Below are 16425 nucleotides of genomic sequence, written 5' to 3'. Positions count from 1 at the left end.
GCGTACATAGTGCTGGGGACTGGGATGGGTAGTGTACATAGTGCTGAGGACTGGGATGGGTAGTGTACATAGTGCTGAGGACTGGGATGGGTAGTGTACATAGTGCTGAGGACTGGGATGGGTAGTGTACATAGTGCTGAGGACTGGGATGGGTAGTGTACATAGTGCTGAGGACTGGGATGGGTAGTGTACATAGTGCTGAGGACTGGGATGGGTAGTGTACATAGTGCTGAGGACTGGGATGGGTAGTGTACATAGTGCTGAGGACTGGGATGGGTAGGGTACATAGTGCTGAGGACTGGGATTGGTAGCGTACATAGTGCTGAGAACTGGGATGGGTAGCGTACATAGTGCTGGGAACGGGGATGGGTAGCGTACATAGTGCTGAGGACTGGGATGGGTAGCGTACATAGTGCTGAGGACTGGGATGGGTAGCGTACATAGTGCTGAGGACTGGGATGGGTAGTGTACATAGTGCTGAGGACTGGGATGGGTAGCGTACATAGTGCTGAGAACTGGGATGGGTAGCGTACATAGTGCTGGGAACGGGGATGGGTAGCGTACATAGTTCTGGGAACCAGAATGGGTAGCGTACATAGTGCAGAGGTCAGGTGTGCGAAACAGGTTTGATTAATGTACATAATGCAGGGGCCAGGTGTGTAATGTACAGACTATGGGGGTCAGGTGTAGGGTTGCACCGATACCGGTATGGGTGCCCACACTAAGCATTTGAACGAGTATCGGTACACGTGCAAATGCACCGATACTTCGTCAATTATCGGTTGTTAAGGAGCGGGGCCGCTGCGTCCTTAACAACTGATGACTCATTCAGCTGTTATTGGGATTCCCCTGTTGACGGCTGAAGTGCAAAAGAAATCCGGCAATTAACTCCTTATCCTCCATTTAATTATCTTCTTGCTGATTTTTTTTGTTCCCTTCTTTTTTATAAACTATTAAAAAAAACAAAAAAAAACATATTTTTTGTTTGCTTTGTTCGTTAATATTTTTTACACCTTTAACATATATTTAAATGTTTCACATTGAAAAAAAAAAAGGGGGGGGGGAAGTACTATCGTTACTCGTAAAAAAATAAAATGGTATTGGTGCATCTCCAGTCAGGTGTATGTAATATGCCTAGTGCAGGGGTCATGTGTATGTAATATACATTCACGTAGGGGTCACGTGTGTAATGTACAGAGTGAGATTCAGGTGTGTTTAATATACAGAGTGTAGGGGTCAGGTGTGTAATGTACAGAGTGAGATTCAGGTGTGTTTAATTTACAGAGTGTAGGGGTCAGGTGTGTAATTTACAGAGTGTAGGGGTCAGGTGTGTAATGTACATAGAATGTGGGTCAGGTGTATGTAGTATACATAGTGCAGGGGTCAGGTGTATGTAATGTACAGAGATTGTGTGTGTGTGTGTGGGGGGGGGGTTGGTCAGGTGTGTGTAATATACTGTACATTACACGCCTGACCGCTGCACTATGTACAGTATATTACACACACACACCTGAGCCACCCCCACACACACTCTCTGTATATTACACACCTGACCCCTACACTGAGTATGGGGGTGAGGGGTCAGGTGTGTGAGTGTGGAGGTCGTGTGTGTGTGTAATATACAAAGTGCAGGGTTTAGGTGTGTAATGTACAGAGTGTGGAAGTCAGGTGTGTGTAGTATACATAGTGCTGGGTAAGGTGTGTAATGTACAGATTGTGCGGGGTAGGTGTAACACGCATAGTTTAAAAGTTAAGATTATATACAGCCCAATGCACATCACCTCCTGTGATTCTTTTCACCACCACCCTCTATACCAGTATTTCTCAAATCCAGTCCTCAAGGCGCAGCAACAGATCATGTTTTCAGGATTTCCCTCAGATGAGATGGCTGTGCTTATTACTAAGGCAGCCAAACTGATCAGATCACCTGTGCAAAATAATGGAAAGTCTGAAAACATGACCTGTTGGTGCGCCTTGAGGACTGGAATTGAGAAACATAGCAATACCAAGCACATACATACCATATATGTAACCTACATACACACTGCATACATGCAGCTTACATATAAAATGCATACACAATCAAACATTTACCCCTCTGTGGGCATCTTCAGTCCCCGATGTCCCTGTTCCTGCCAGCAATGTGTGTTTTCCCCCATGGGGGTAGGCCATGTCCATCTTGTCCACTTTGCTCGAGGCTCTAGCACAGGCACAGCTCTTCCTTCTCCCTCCACCTCTCCCAGCCCTTAATAGCAGAGTGCAATGTGTGTGACTCAGAAAATGTGATCACACACACACACACTAAAAACTTTGTTTATATCTCTGGAATTCTGGAGATTTAAGCAATCAGGTAATGACCGGCAACCAGAGCTAAATTCCATATTGCCGGGTCAAATTCGGCAAGTTCCCAGCTAGGCATATGTGGTCAGGGAGGTACCAGATCCTTGGGATATAAAGTGCAAGGGTTCAAAAGGTCCAAGATCCAAAGAGAGTGCAAAACCAATGAACTGAGAGTCCACAAACTTTTATTATTGGTGTCTGTCCAGCTTCATATACAAAGCATCCACCGCATTTCAGGGAAGTTTTTCCCCTTCATCAGGGTTTTAAGGCCTGGTCTATGCATTTAGTGTTTTTTTGCAGAAAAGCACTACAGTCTATTTAACATGGTTTCCTATGGGTCATGTTCTGTAGTGCATTTCTGCTAAAAAGCACTAAAAATGCATAGGTGTAAACCAAGAATAGAAGCGATATGCAAATGGTTGCTAAAATAATAATAATAATAATAAATTACTATTAAGACATCATACAGTATCTCACAATAGTGAGTACACCCCTCACATTTTTATAAATATTTTATTATATCTTTTCATATGACAACACTGAAGAAGTGACACTTTGCTACAATGTAAAGTAGTGAGTGTACAGCTTGTATAACAGTGTAAATTTGCTGTCCCCTCAAAATAACTAAACACACAGCCATTAATGTCTAAACCACTGGCAACAAAAGTGAGTACACCTCTAAGTAAAAATTTCCAAATTGGGCCCAATTAGCCATTTTCCCTCCCCGGTGTCATGGTGACTCTTTAGTGTTACAAGGTCTCAGGTGTGAATGGGGAGCAGGTGTGTTAAACTTGGTGTTATCACTCTTAATCTCTAATACTGGTCACTGGAAGTTCAACATGGCACCTCATGGCAAAGAACTCTCTGAGGATCTGAAAAAAAGAATTGTTGCTCTACATAAAGATGGCCTAGGCTATAAGAAGATTGCCAAGACCCTGAAACTGAGCTGCGGCACGGTGGCCAAGACCATACAGCGGTTTAACAGGACAGGTTCCACTCAGAACAGATGTCGCTATGGTTGACCAAGGAAGTTGAGTGCACGTGCTCAGCATCATATCCAGAGGTTGTCTTTGGGAAATAGACATATGAGTGCTGCCAGCATTGCTATAGAGTTGAAGGGGTGGGAGGGTCAGCCTGTCAGTGCTCAGACCATACGCCGCACACTGCATCAAATTGGTCTGCATGGCTGTCGTCCCAGAAGGAAGCCTCTTCTAAAGATGATGCACAAGAAAGCCGGCAAACAGTTTGCTGACAACAAGCAGACTAAGGACATGGATTACTGGAACCATGTCCTGTGGTCTGATGAGACCAAGATAAACTTATCTGGCTCAGATGGTGTTAAGCATGTGTGGCGGCAACCAGGTGAGGAGTACAAAGACAAGTGTGTCTTGCCTACAGTCAAGCATGGTGGTGGGAGTGTCATGGTCGGCGGCTGCATGAGTGCTGCCAGCACTGGGGAGCTACAGTTCATTGAGGGAACCATGAATGCCAACATGTACTGTGGGGCATACTCAAACGGAAGGTGGAGGAGCGCAAGGTCTCTAACATTCACCAGCTCTGTGATGTCGTCATGGAGGAGTGGAAGAGGACTCCAGTGGCAACCTGCATAGGCGTGCGCACAGGGTGTGCCGGGTGTGCCCAGGCACACCCTAATCACCCCATGCGCATTAGTGTTATCGCTCTGTGTAGCAGCAGGAACATGGTAAAGATCTCCCTCTTACCTGCTCTGCCATAAGAAAAGTGTTTATGCTCTTCTCTTTCACTGTGGCGTCAGGGAGATCAATGTGCCGGGTTCATATATATGTAGACACATACACATGCATGTGTGTTTGAGCTTAAGGGTGCACACCCTAATGCAATAGGCTGCGCACACCTATGGCAACCTGAGAAGCTCTGGTGAACTGAATGCTCAAGAGGGTTAAAGCAGTGCTGGAAAATAATGGTGGCCACACAAAATATTGGCACTTTGGGCCCAATTTGGACATTTTCACTTAGGGGTGTACTCACTTTTGTTGTCAGCGGTTTAGACATTAATGGCTGTGTGTTGAGTTATTTTGAGGGGACAGCAAATTTACACTGTTATACAAGCTGTACACTCACTACTTTACATTGTAGCAAAGTGTCATTTCTTCAGTGTTGTTACATGAAAAGATAGAATAAAGAATTTACAAAGATGTGAGGGGTGTACTCACTTTTGTTGTCAGCGGTTTAGACATTAATGGCTGTGTGTTGAGTTATTTTGAGGGGACAGCAAATTTACACTGTTATACAAGCTGTACACTCACTACTTTACATTGTAGCAAAGTGTCATTTCTTCAGTGTTGTTACATGAAAAGATAGAATAAAGAATTTACAAAGATGTGAGGGGTGTACTCACTTTTGTGAGCTACTGTATAAGCCACAATACAGAGAATTTTATTTTCATTTTTTTTTTAAATGGAATCTCGTAACTAAATTATCGTGGAAAAAGTATAAAGAAAAATCTTTTTATTTGTTTCAAAGCTCACGGACAATGGAAGTCCATGCAAAAATACACTAATATAATGTTACAGCATTATGCAGAAGGAAACATACGTCAATTCTGGTTTCACCAGTCGCAGGGGTAATTGGGGAATGGACTTCCCTGATCATCTATACAGTGATCAGCCATAACTTTATGACCACACACCTAATATTGAATAGGTCTCACTTTTGCCACCAACACAACCCTGACCCATCGAGGCATGGACTCCAATAAACCTCTAAAAAAGGTATGCTGTGGTATCTGGCACCAAGCGGTCAATAACAGACCCTTTACATACCGTATGTTCTGAGGTGGGCCCTCCATGGATCACACTTGTTTTTCCAACACATCCACAGATACCCGATTGGATTTAGATCTGAAGAATTTGGAGGCCAAAACAATTCAAATTCATTACTGTGTTCCTCAAACCATTCTTGAACCATTTTTGCAGTGTGGCAGGGCACATTATCCCGCTGAAAGAGGCCACTGCTATCAGGGAATACCATTTCCACGAAGTGGTGTTCTTGGTCAGCAACAATGTTTAGATAGGTAATACGTGTCAAAGTAACATCCACATGAATGGCAGGACAAAGGGTTTCCCAGCAGAACATTGTTCAAAGCATCACACTGCCTCCATTGGCTTGTCTTCTTCCCATACTGCGTCCTGGTGCTGTCACTTCGACAGGTAAGAAGAGACTCAGGTGTACCCGGCCATCCACATGATGTAAAAGAAAAGATAATTCACCAGACTAGGCCACCTTCTTCTATTGCTCCATGGTCCAGTTTTGATGCTCATGTGCCCATTGTAGGTGCCTTTGGCTGTAGACACGGGTCAGCATGGGCACCCTGACCGGTCTGCAGCTACACAGCCCCATACACAGCAAACTGCAAAGTACATTTTTTTCTAGTTTCAAACACATCAACTTCAGAGACAACATTTACCCGCTGCCTAATATATCCCACCAACTTATAGATGCCATTGTAACACGATAAGCAACGCATTCACTTAACGAATTGGTGATCCTAACCTTATGGATGATCGGTGTTTTCCAATTGTTTTCCAATGCAGTACATATAAAGATCAATCTACATGGCTGCTACTATGAGCAACCACAAATATTCTGACTTACAAACAAGAGAACAAAAAAAAAAAAAAAAAAAAAAAGCAGCGGTGAACCTCATAGCAACCAATCAGAAGCCAGCTGTCCTCATAAACAAGAAGAAAGCTCACCCCTGATGTTTACCTCCACGCTATATACCTTCATTTCATAAAGCAGGAATTCACATGGAAGAGCAGTAACCCTTAGCAACCAACTTTCTCTGCTTTGGCTGCTGAAAGATGCTGACTGATTGGTTGCCATGGGTTACAAAGCCCATCTCCGCACTGAATTCCTCCAAAACTAACGTGCACTGCTCATTCCAAACAATCAGAAGTGACAACATAACAAAGAGGCAAAAAAACACAGTTATGCCCCGTACACACGGTCGGATTTTCCTACAGAAAATGTGTGATAGGACCTTGTTGTCGGAAATTCCGACCGTGTGTGGGCTCCATCACACATTTTCCATCGGATTTTCCGACACACAAAGTTTGAGAGCAGGCTATAAAATTTTCCGACAACAAAATCCGTTGTCAGAAATTCCGATCGTGTGTACACAAATCTGATGCACAAAGTGCCACGCATGCTCAGAATAAATTAAGAGATGAAAGCTATTGGCTACTGCCCGGCTTATAGTCCTGACGTACGTGTTTTACGTTACCGCGTTCAGAACGATCGGATTTTCCGACAACTTTGTGTGACCGTGTGTATGCAAGACAAGTTTGAGCCAACATCCGTCGGAAAAAATCCGATGGATTTTGTTGTCGGAATGTCCGATCAATGTCCGACCGTGTGTACGGGGCATAAGAAACAATTTCATGAAAAATAAATCACAGGGCCAGTAAGTGGTGGACGTGTATGGCTTATTTTTGGGAAATAAGGTTAAAGTTTAGTGTTGTTTAACCACTTCAGCCCCGGAAGGTATTACCCCCTTTATGACCAGGCTGTTTCTTGAGGTACGGCACTGCGTCGCTTTAACTGACAATTGTGCGGTCGTGCGACGTTGTTCCCAAATAAAATTGACGTCTTTTTTTCCCACAAATAGAGCTTTCTTTTGGTGGTATTTGATCCCCTCTGCGGGTTTTATTTTTGGCGCTATAAACAAACAAAAAAAAAAGCGACAATTTTGAAAAACAACAATATTTTTTACTTTCTGCTATAATACAATAAAAAATGTAAAAAAAGCACTGATCCCTGTATAAATGAGAAAAGAAAAATCACCGCTCTGAGAAGGTCAATCAGGAACCTCTCCTCCAAACTGGAAGCTTCAGGTGCCGGCAATGCTTATAACGATGAATGTGAGAAAATCCTGGACAGCCGCACTCAAAATGATAATTGCCTTTATTGGTAAAAACATCAAAAATACATGCCACAGCAAGAAGTAAGGGAAGCTGACGCGTTTCACACTATAACAAGTGCTTAAAGAGGAGTTCCACCCGAGGTCCAGTTAAAAAAAAAAAAAATTAAAAGTCAGCAGCTACAAATACTGCAGCTGCTGACTTTTAATTGGACACCGAAGGCCCGCTCGTTTCCCCCTCCATTCAGCGGCGCCGGCATTGCAACTGTGGGCGCCGGGCTGTGGCTTCACAGCCTGGCACCCACTGCGCATGCGCGAGTGGCACCGCGCGCCGCGATTGGCCGCTCAGTCACCTGGGACCTGTAATGGGTCCCAGATGATTGACAGGAGGGAGGGAGCAGAGCTGAGCCCTTCCTGTGCCGAGGGGGAAGTGATGTCACCAGCCCAGGCACTGGAAGAGGCAGACTACGAGGGACCCCCTAGCAACAGGCATTTAGAGGTAAGTAAAAAAAAAAAAAATATCCAAATGTTTTTTTAAATTTTTTTTTAAAGATTTTTCATGTAGTTTTTTTTTTTTTTGGGTGGAACCCCACTTTAATCATAGCTATGAAAAACTGACGCGTTTCACACTATAACAAGTGCTTAATATTAATCACTTGTTATAGTGTGAAACGCGTCAGTTTCCCTTACTTCTTGCTGTGGCATGTATTTTTGTTGTTTTTACTAATAAAGGCAATTATCATTTTGAGTGCGGCTGTCCAGGATTTTTTCACATTCATCACTGTATAAATGACACTGGAAAGGAAGGGGGGGAGTGGATTCACTGGAGGAAAAGAGAGAGCCGATTCAGCTTAGCTGAAACATGCTCTCTCTCTCTCTCTTTTCCTCCCTGAAAGAGCAGCGGTGTGCTTTGTTTAGACACTGCTGCTCCGTCTCTCCTGTGAACCATCGGGTCACAGTGGCCATCGCAGCCGCTCCCTCTGTGTCCAATCATTGCGGAAGTGGTGCGCACCCGAAACGTACATGGGGCGGTCCGGAAGCAGTTAAAAGTAGAACTGAAGGGGGAAAAAATACAAAAAAAAAATTAAAAAGAAAAACACCACACACCTTTATTTTTCATTTTGGAAAGAGTTAAGGTTCGTACACACTATAAGAAAATAGGGCGAACATTTTCCTCCAAAGAATTTTTGTACGATTTTCGTATAGCATGTACACATCTTTTGACAGCTGATTCTGAATTTTCGCATGAAAATTCCCGAAGGGACAACTACCAAATTCTCTCTCGTATGGGAACAGAACGAACGATTTTTGTTTAATGTGTACCGTTTTCGTACAAGAAAAAACAGTAAAGAAAGACTGCGCATGATCAGAAACAATAAACAAAAAAAGCCTTTGTTGTACGAGAATATTCGTAAGAATTTCCTTTCATCGGTTCCCATTTGCTGTGAAAACAGAGAAAAAAAAATAAATCAAACGTTCGCCTGATTTTCTTAGATTGGCCCGTACACACGATCCGAAAATCGTACGAATAATAGCCCTTTTGACGCAATCGTACGCTAATTAAATCGTTAGTACAGAGCTGATCACGACAGTTCCTCAGATATTATTCAATCGGACATGCACGAAAATTTTCCAGATCGTACGATTTTCATCTTGTCAGTACAGTTGTCGTCCGAAAATATAATACAAATACACTACAACACATGACATCACTTCCGTTTTGTTTTTTCTGTCATTCGCGAATTTTCGTGACTTTAGTAACCTATTTAAATTCTACTTGCCACTAGTAAGCGAAAAAAGTCGGACGATCTGTCATCCGATTTTCAGATGGTGTGTACGGGGCATTAGTGTGTACCCCACTTAAGGGAGGGGTATAACCCCTGTCAGGTCCCATTGGGGAGATTTCCCCTTCATTACCTATCCCATAGCCAAAACAGGAAGTGAGAGCAAATCCCTCCAAAGTTAAGCTGTCACCAGAACTAGTGTCCCCATTGGAAGATTTCCCCTCTATTCCTTGTCTGGTGACAACCCAAAATTTGGGATTTTCTTTCACTTTCAATGATAATGGTAAACAGGACAATTAGAGGATGAGCCTCCCTAATGGGGACACCAATAGCAACTAAAACCTGACATGTGTTCTAGTCCCACTGTATCCAACACTAAAAAATAAAGTTTTGCCTTTAGTAATACTTGAATGCATCCCAAAATGAGTGTATGTTCCTCAGTAGATGGTAATCCCGGGGAAGTGATCTGTTCCTACCTCTGCTCCATGGGTGTCCTGTTGGATTTTCTGTGAGTGGGGGACGTAGCTGCACCTTCCAGCCATGATGCCGAGTGAGTTACAAAACACATATCCCCATCTTTATATAGGAGTGACGCTCTATCTCCTCCCTCCAGCTCAGGTATGCAAAGCACTTCAGCTCATATGCCAAATTATATGTCATGACACAAATAAAAAAAGAAGGAGGTGTCTGCATTATTCTATAGATTGAGGTATCTGTCTGTATGTACAGAGCTGTGTGCACAATTACCAGTGCAGTGCCATATCTCCGAGAGACATCATGGACCATACAGAACATGATATCAGCAGGTTTGAAAGAGGCCTGAACAGACAGGTTTACCCCACTTGCCTACTGGTCACTTTTACCCCCCTTCCTGCCCAGGCCAAATTTTCAGCTTTTAGCGCTGTCCCACTTTGAATGACAATTGAGCGGTCATGCACCACTGTACCCAGACGACGTTATCATTTTTTTTTTACCCCCACACAAATAGAGCTTTCTTTTGGTGGTATTTAACCACTTCAGCCCCGGACCATTTGGCTGCCCAAAGACCAGATCGTTTTTTGCGATTCGGCACTGCGTCGCTTTAACTGACAATTGTGCGGTCGTGGGACGCTGTACCCAAACAAAATTGACGTCCTTTTTTTCCCAGAAATAGAGCTTTCTTTTGGTGGTATTTGATCATCTCTGCGGTTTTTATTTTTTGCGCTATAAACAAAAAAAGACCGACAATTTTGAAAAAAAAAAGCAATATTTTTTACTTTTTGCTATAATAATTATCCCCCAAAAATATATAAAAAAACTATTTTTTTCCTCAGTTTAGGCTGATTATGTATTCTTCTACATATTTTTGGTAAAAAAAAAAGCAATAAGCGTATATTGATTGGTTTGCGCAAAATTTATAGCGTCTACAAAATAGGGGATAGTTTTATGGCATTTTTATTTTTAATTTTGTTTTTCTATTAGTAATGGCGGCGATCTGCTATTTTTATCAGGACTGCGACATTATGGCGGACACATCGGACATTTTTTACACATGTTTGGGACCATTGTCATTTATACAGCGATCAGTGCGATTAAAAATGCATTGATTACTGTGTAAATGACACTGGCACTGAAGGGGTTAACCACTAGGTGGCGCTGTAGGGGTTAAGTGTGTCCTAGGGAGTGATTCTAACTGTGAGGGGGAGTGGCTTGAACACATATGACAGTGATCACTGCTCTCGATCGATCGCAGAGAGCAATAGATCAGTGCCCTGTCACAAGGCAGAACGGGGAATGCTTTGTTTACATAAGCATCTCCCCATTCTTCCTCTCCGTGACACGATCGCAGGCACCCGGCGGACATCGAGATCGCGGCGGGCGCGCACACGCTCGCGACACCGCTTCTTAAAGGGGACGTACCTGGGGATACACACTGTAGCAGTCACAGCCATATTTTTTACTGGCAACCATTTCCTATCACTGGCAGGAGAAAAAGTGCCTTTTTTTTACTGGCTACGGTTGCACAAGAGAGAGAGAGCTGTGCATGATGTCATAAGCCTAGGCTTTTTACCAGACAAGAAACAGGAAGTGGGCTGCATAAGGTATTTACTTGCAAAAAAAAATGTTTTACTATCCAAAGTTAAAACAACAAGGGCAGAAGATTTCATAGATGGAAAGATGAAAAAATGACTAAAGTTTTGCTTTAAGGACCGCCCCACGTACATGTACTGCAGCAGGGCTGCCCTTAAGCGCATATTCACGTACCTCTACGTCATCTCAGTCATCGGTTCTGGGGCGCGCGATGGCCGCTGGGACCCGCAGCTACAGGCATTATTCAGACATCCTCGTTTTCAGCCGGAGATTCTGTGCACCATAAGAACGATCATAGCAGCAGTTCCGCCGCTTGATTGTTCTTACGAACGATCAAGGGGACATCCACCCCCCTCTCCGGGCTGTCCCGTGCCATCGGGGACCCTGAGAAAGAATCGGCCGCTGCTGGATGACGACCATAGAGATTTCCGGTGACCGGATGGTCACCAGTCATCTCTATGACCGTCGAAGGGCCGGGAGCGGCCTTGTGACCTCACGTCCGGGCCGCGGTTGTAAACAAAGCCGCGATCGCGGCTGGTATGCATGAGATTGTGGATTATTTTTTTTGATCTGGTGCTTTCCAGCCTGGAGGAGAGATGTGGGGTCTTAGTGACCCCACATCTCTCCATAAAGAGGACCTGTCACAATAGATTCCTATTACAAAGGATGTTTACATTCCTTGTAATAGGAATAAAAGTGATCAAAAGAAAAATGTAAAAGAGAAAGTATAAAAATAAAGTAAAATAAACAATAAAAAAAAATATTTTTTTGAAACGCCCCTGTCCCCGGTAGCTCGCGCTCAGAAGAGAATGCACACATAAGTTCCGCCCACATATGTAGACGCCGTTCAAACCACACATGTGAGGTATCCCTGGGTGCTATAGAGCGCTAGCAACAATTCTAGCACTAGACCTCCTCTGTAACTCTAAACTGGTAACCTGTAAAAAAATTTAAAGCGTCGCCTATGGAGATTTTTAAGTACCAAATTTTGGCGTCATTCCATGAGTGTGCGCAATTTTAAAGCGTGACATGTTGGGTATCTATTTACTCGGCCTAACATCATCTTTCACATTATACAAAAAAATTGGGCTAACTTTACTGTTTTGTTATTTTTTTAATTCATGTTTTTTTTTCGCGTTTGAAAGTTTGTTTCACAACGCCCGCCATTTTATGCCCTAGGATGTCTGCTAAAAAAAACATATATAATGTTAGGGGGTTCTGAGTAATTTTCTAGCAGTAAGTACAATGCCTTGAAAAAGTATTCATACCCCTTGAAATTCTCCACATTTTGTCATGTTACAACCAAAAGCGTAAATGTATTTTATTCGGATTTTATATGATAGACCAACACAAAGTGGCACATATGTGTGCCATAGCGCTCCATAGAGCTGTGCTGAACACACACACCCTGCGTGGTCCCCGCACAATGACCAGCGGCTCACGGAAAGCTCCCAAGAGTTTTCCGATCACGTGACCGCCGTGACAGCCAAGTACGGCAGTCACATGGTCACAACCCCTGCTCTGCCTCCCAGCATTCCAAACCTCTTAAAGGGCTGGCAGGAGCTGTCGCCAAGGAGTTAAAATCCCAGGACAAACGTATTTTTTTATTGAGAACAGTAAGAGGACACTGCAATCGTAAGCTAAACGATTGGAACGCAGTTGCAGTGCGGTATTTTAATGCAAAAAAACCAAGAAACCCTTGGGGGGAAAAAAAACCCCCAGACATTCAAAAGGCGGCAGTATTACCTTCTGCATACCTCCCAACTGTCCCTGATTTCGAGGGACTGTCCCTGATTTGGAGCAATGTCCCTCTTTCCTCCTCATTTGTCCCTCATTTTGGTCTGATCTATATAGTTGTATATAAAATGCACTTTTTATCTTTCAGAAAGTGTTTCCCAGTGCTAAACCTTTCAGATCATTTCTAAATTGCTGCATTTGTACATTTTAAAAGCCAATATACAGGAATAATAGTGGTAAAAAAAGCACTTGTGGATTTAATTAACCTTTTTTTTGGGTTAATTCTCCTTTAAGGGGGTGTGGCAGGGGGTGTGCCCTATGCCTATATATATTTGCTAGCAGGTGTCCCTCATTCCCATCTCAAAATGTTGGGAGGTATGCCTTCTGAATACATGCCAGCCTCTGCTATAACACCTTCTGAAAGGCAATCCACCCCAGATCACTTTTCAGAGGATGCTAACCACTGATGCCCATGTAAAAGAGTCTGAAGAGGCTGAACAAGAGGACAACACTTTTCTTGCAGTAGGGTTCCTTTAAAATGGTCTGTGTCTAAAGCCGGCAATAGATGGGCCGAATTTAAGCCAGTTCAGCAGGGACCGGCCAAAGCGCAATCCATTTATGGGCAGGCTGGTTATACTGAAGTCGATCCAGCGTAGTGGCCCAGGCATACCCCCATGAGGTGAAAGTCCATATAGGCATTGTCCATAACTACCTGTGTCCTCGATCCTGTACACTTGATCTTAGCTCTCTCCCTATTTATGTCACAGGAGCATTCTTCCCACTGACCATCACACTAATGTATCATAAGTTGTAGATATAGTTCTTTTTAGCAGGGGTTCCCCAAGACCGGAAAGTTATTTCAAGGGTTCCTTTGCATTAAAAAGGCTGAGAAAAGCTGCTATAGACATTTGTTGAGTGGAGTGGGCTAGAAGGGATAATGGATAGAAAGGATAATCTTCACATCTGGAAAAGCGATCCTTGCAACAAGAAATGGCGCCTTACTTAAGTAGATCTTTCTCCACTGGGAAAGACAGAAAAAATATTTTTTCTTTTTTGCCTGGAGTTGGGCTTTAACCACTTCAGCCCCGGAAGATTTGGCTGCTGAATGACCGGACCATTTTTTGCGATGCAGCACTGCGTCGCTTTAACTGCCTATTGCGCGATCGTGCGCCACTACACCCAAACAAAATTTATGTCCTTTTTGTCCCACAAATAGAGCTTTCTTTTTGTGGTATTTGAACGCCTCTGCAGTTTTTATTTTTTGCGCTATAAACAAAAAAAGATCGACAGTTTTGAAAAAATTAGCTATTAGGAACACACGATCTGTCATTCCTCACAGAGCAGAACATGGATTTGTGTGTTTACACGCACACTTCCGTGTCCTGCCTTTTGTGCCTGCGATCGCTCGTGGCCGGCGGTTATCGCGACCATTGGCCATGTGCATTGGCACCCCCGCAATTCAGCACGCGCTTGCTATCCCAATCCCATGAACGGACGTATAGCTACGACGGCTTGCGAGATCGCACCGACCTGCCGCTGTATAATGGCAGCGGCTGATCGGCAAGCGGTTAAAGCGTTACTAAAGGCAAGAATACTCACCTAGGCTCCAGCAGTCCAACACTCGTGAGGCCCCTCTTGCTGGCACTGGCATCCCGGCTTTGATTGGCTGGTGCAGGGTGACATCAGTCCTGTGTATGTGTTACAGCAGGGGTAGATGACCTTTGAGAAGTGGAGATCTACCTGAACAACATGAAAGAGATCAAAGCTCACTGGGGTTTGGCACCATTTAAAAAAAAAAGAAAAATTAACTATCAAGGCCTAACTAAATAGTAAGATAAACTTAGAAAAATATAATAAAAAAAATATCACTGTAAAAAATACAAACTTAGCTTACCTTAAAAGTGGATGGTGTCAGTCAGGCAGTGGAGAGTTTCAGTAGGGCAGTGGACGGTGTCAGTCAGGCAGTGGACGGTGTCAGTCGGGCAGTGAATAGTGTCAGTCGGGCAGTGGACGGTGTCAGTCGGGCAGTGGACGCTGTCAGTCGGGCAGTGGACGCTGTCAGTCGGGCAGTGGACGTTGTCAGTCAGTAGGGCAGTAGACGGTGTCAGTAATTTTTAATTATCTTAAAAAATTTTTTTAGGAGCCCTGTTAGAGGGCTTTGGTGAAAGGGGAGCAAACGGTGGGCCAGGAAGCAGAAAAAAAGAGGAACAAGGACAGGAGGAGCAGTGGGAGAGGCATTTACTTGAACCGATCCCCTAGATTTTCCTCTTGCAACAGCTGTACACTGGTGGGAGGGAGAGGAGGAGTAGCTGGCTTTCTGGTGCTGCAGGAGAGTGAGTCCTCTACTGCCCTTCACCCCACACACGATAGTGTCCTCTGCCCCCCTTTTCCTTATAGCAGTGACCTCTGGCCCCTTAACCCCCCCCCCAGAGCAGTGTCCTCTGCCCCCCTTTTCCTTATAGCAGCGACCTCTGACCTCTTAACCCCGCCCCCCCCCCCCCACAGCAGTGTCCTCTGCCTCCCCCCCTCCCATAGCAGTGTCCTCTGCTTCCTTAACATCACCTCCACACATAAGCAGTGCCCTACCTGGATACACAGAGAGAGTGGAAGGCAGTACAGTTCTGGAGCTGCCAGAGTGAATCTTTACATTAGCAAGCTGGTGATTGGTTGCTAAGGACCGGCCTGAGTCCTAGCAACCAATCATCTGCAGGTTAACTTGAAAAGTTAATTTGGCCAGCTCCTCCTCTGGCCCTCCATGGTGCAGGAGGCTGGCCGGGAGGGGGGGGGGGGGGGTTGTTGAAGGAACGACACCTAGAAGGCGGGGGTCAGCAGTGCAGGTACCTGTTTACAGTCTACCTGTCACCCGTCCGCACCCGACAGGTAGACCCAGATTGATGGGTTGCTGGCCCCTGCTTTAGCTATTCTCTCATCACACTGCCACTGTGCTGGAAATAGAAACAGAGCTGTGCATGTGCCTGTACATTCTGCAGAGGATTGCAAACAGGCAGGTAAGTTTATATTATCACAGATGAAACCTTGCCTGTCTCTTCTGCAATAATTAGCCTGCTTGTTGGCAAATTTGTACTTTTTGCATTGTCAGGAATTATTTCACGCAGGCTTATAAAATTTCTGATGGATCTACTGTAAATGTATTACCACTAGCTGCAGATTATAATTACTGTTTAGTGCAGCATAGCTGAGAGGATTTTCTTTAATGATAATTAGGTTCCCGCTATAAAACACAGATCTGGCGGGTGGCTGAAAAATAAAAATAAATTGGCAACAACAAAAATGTAAACTGCATCGGTTGTTAGAGAAATACGTAGGCTGCTCTTACTGGTGGTGCTCATCTGCAGTGGCCATGCAGGTAGAGGAGCAAATTGAGAGGAACCTCATTCCTCTATGATCTCCTCGGTCACAGAGATGCAGCATCCGATTGGATGGCCATCTTGGATCAGGCAGAGTCTGTTTAAGACCCTGGCTCCCAGGTTTGGTGTGCATTTCTAATTGGGATAGGGCAGGGACAGGTCACCCAGGAACAGTGCTTAGCGTCGGGGAGAGGTTCCAGATGAGTAGTGAAAGTGCAGGGATACA

At 44.3% G+C, this 16425-nt stretch overlaps 1 protein-coding gene across 2 annotated transcripts in view; it reads right to left on the bottom strand.

Moving 5' to 3' along the window:
• CAT (catalase) overlaps nt 1–9651 on the bottom strand; it is an 81036-nt gene extending 71385 nt beyond the window's left edge. The window contains exon 1 of one of the 2 annotated variants that reach the window (XM_073604213.1): nt 9501–9651. In XM_073604213.1, the coding sequence (XP_073460314.1) occupies nt 9501–9566 (66 nt within the window). In that variant the 5' untranslated portion in view covers nt 9567–9651. The remainder of the gene's footprint in view (nt 1–9500) is intronic. The other variant, XM_073604212.1, reaches the window with a different exon arrangement.
• Between the last annotated feature and the right edge of the window lie 6774 nt (nt 9652–16425).

This window comes from Aquarana catesbeiana, linkage group LG11 (genome assembly GCF_042186555.1).
Source record: "Aquarana catesbeiana isolate 2022-GZ linkage group LG11, ASM4218655v1, whole genome shotgun sequence".
NCBI lineage: Eukaryota > Metazoa > Chordata > Amphibia > Anura > Ranidae > Aquarana > Aquarana catesbeiana.
This window is presented reverse-complemented; position numbering and strand designations above follow the sequence as displayed.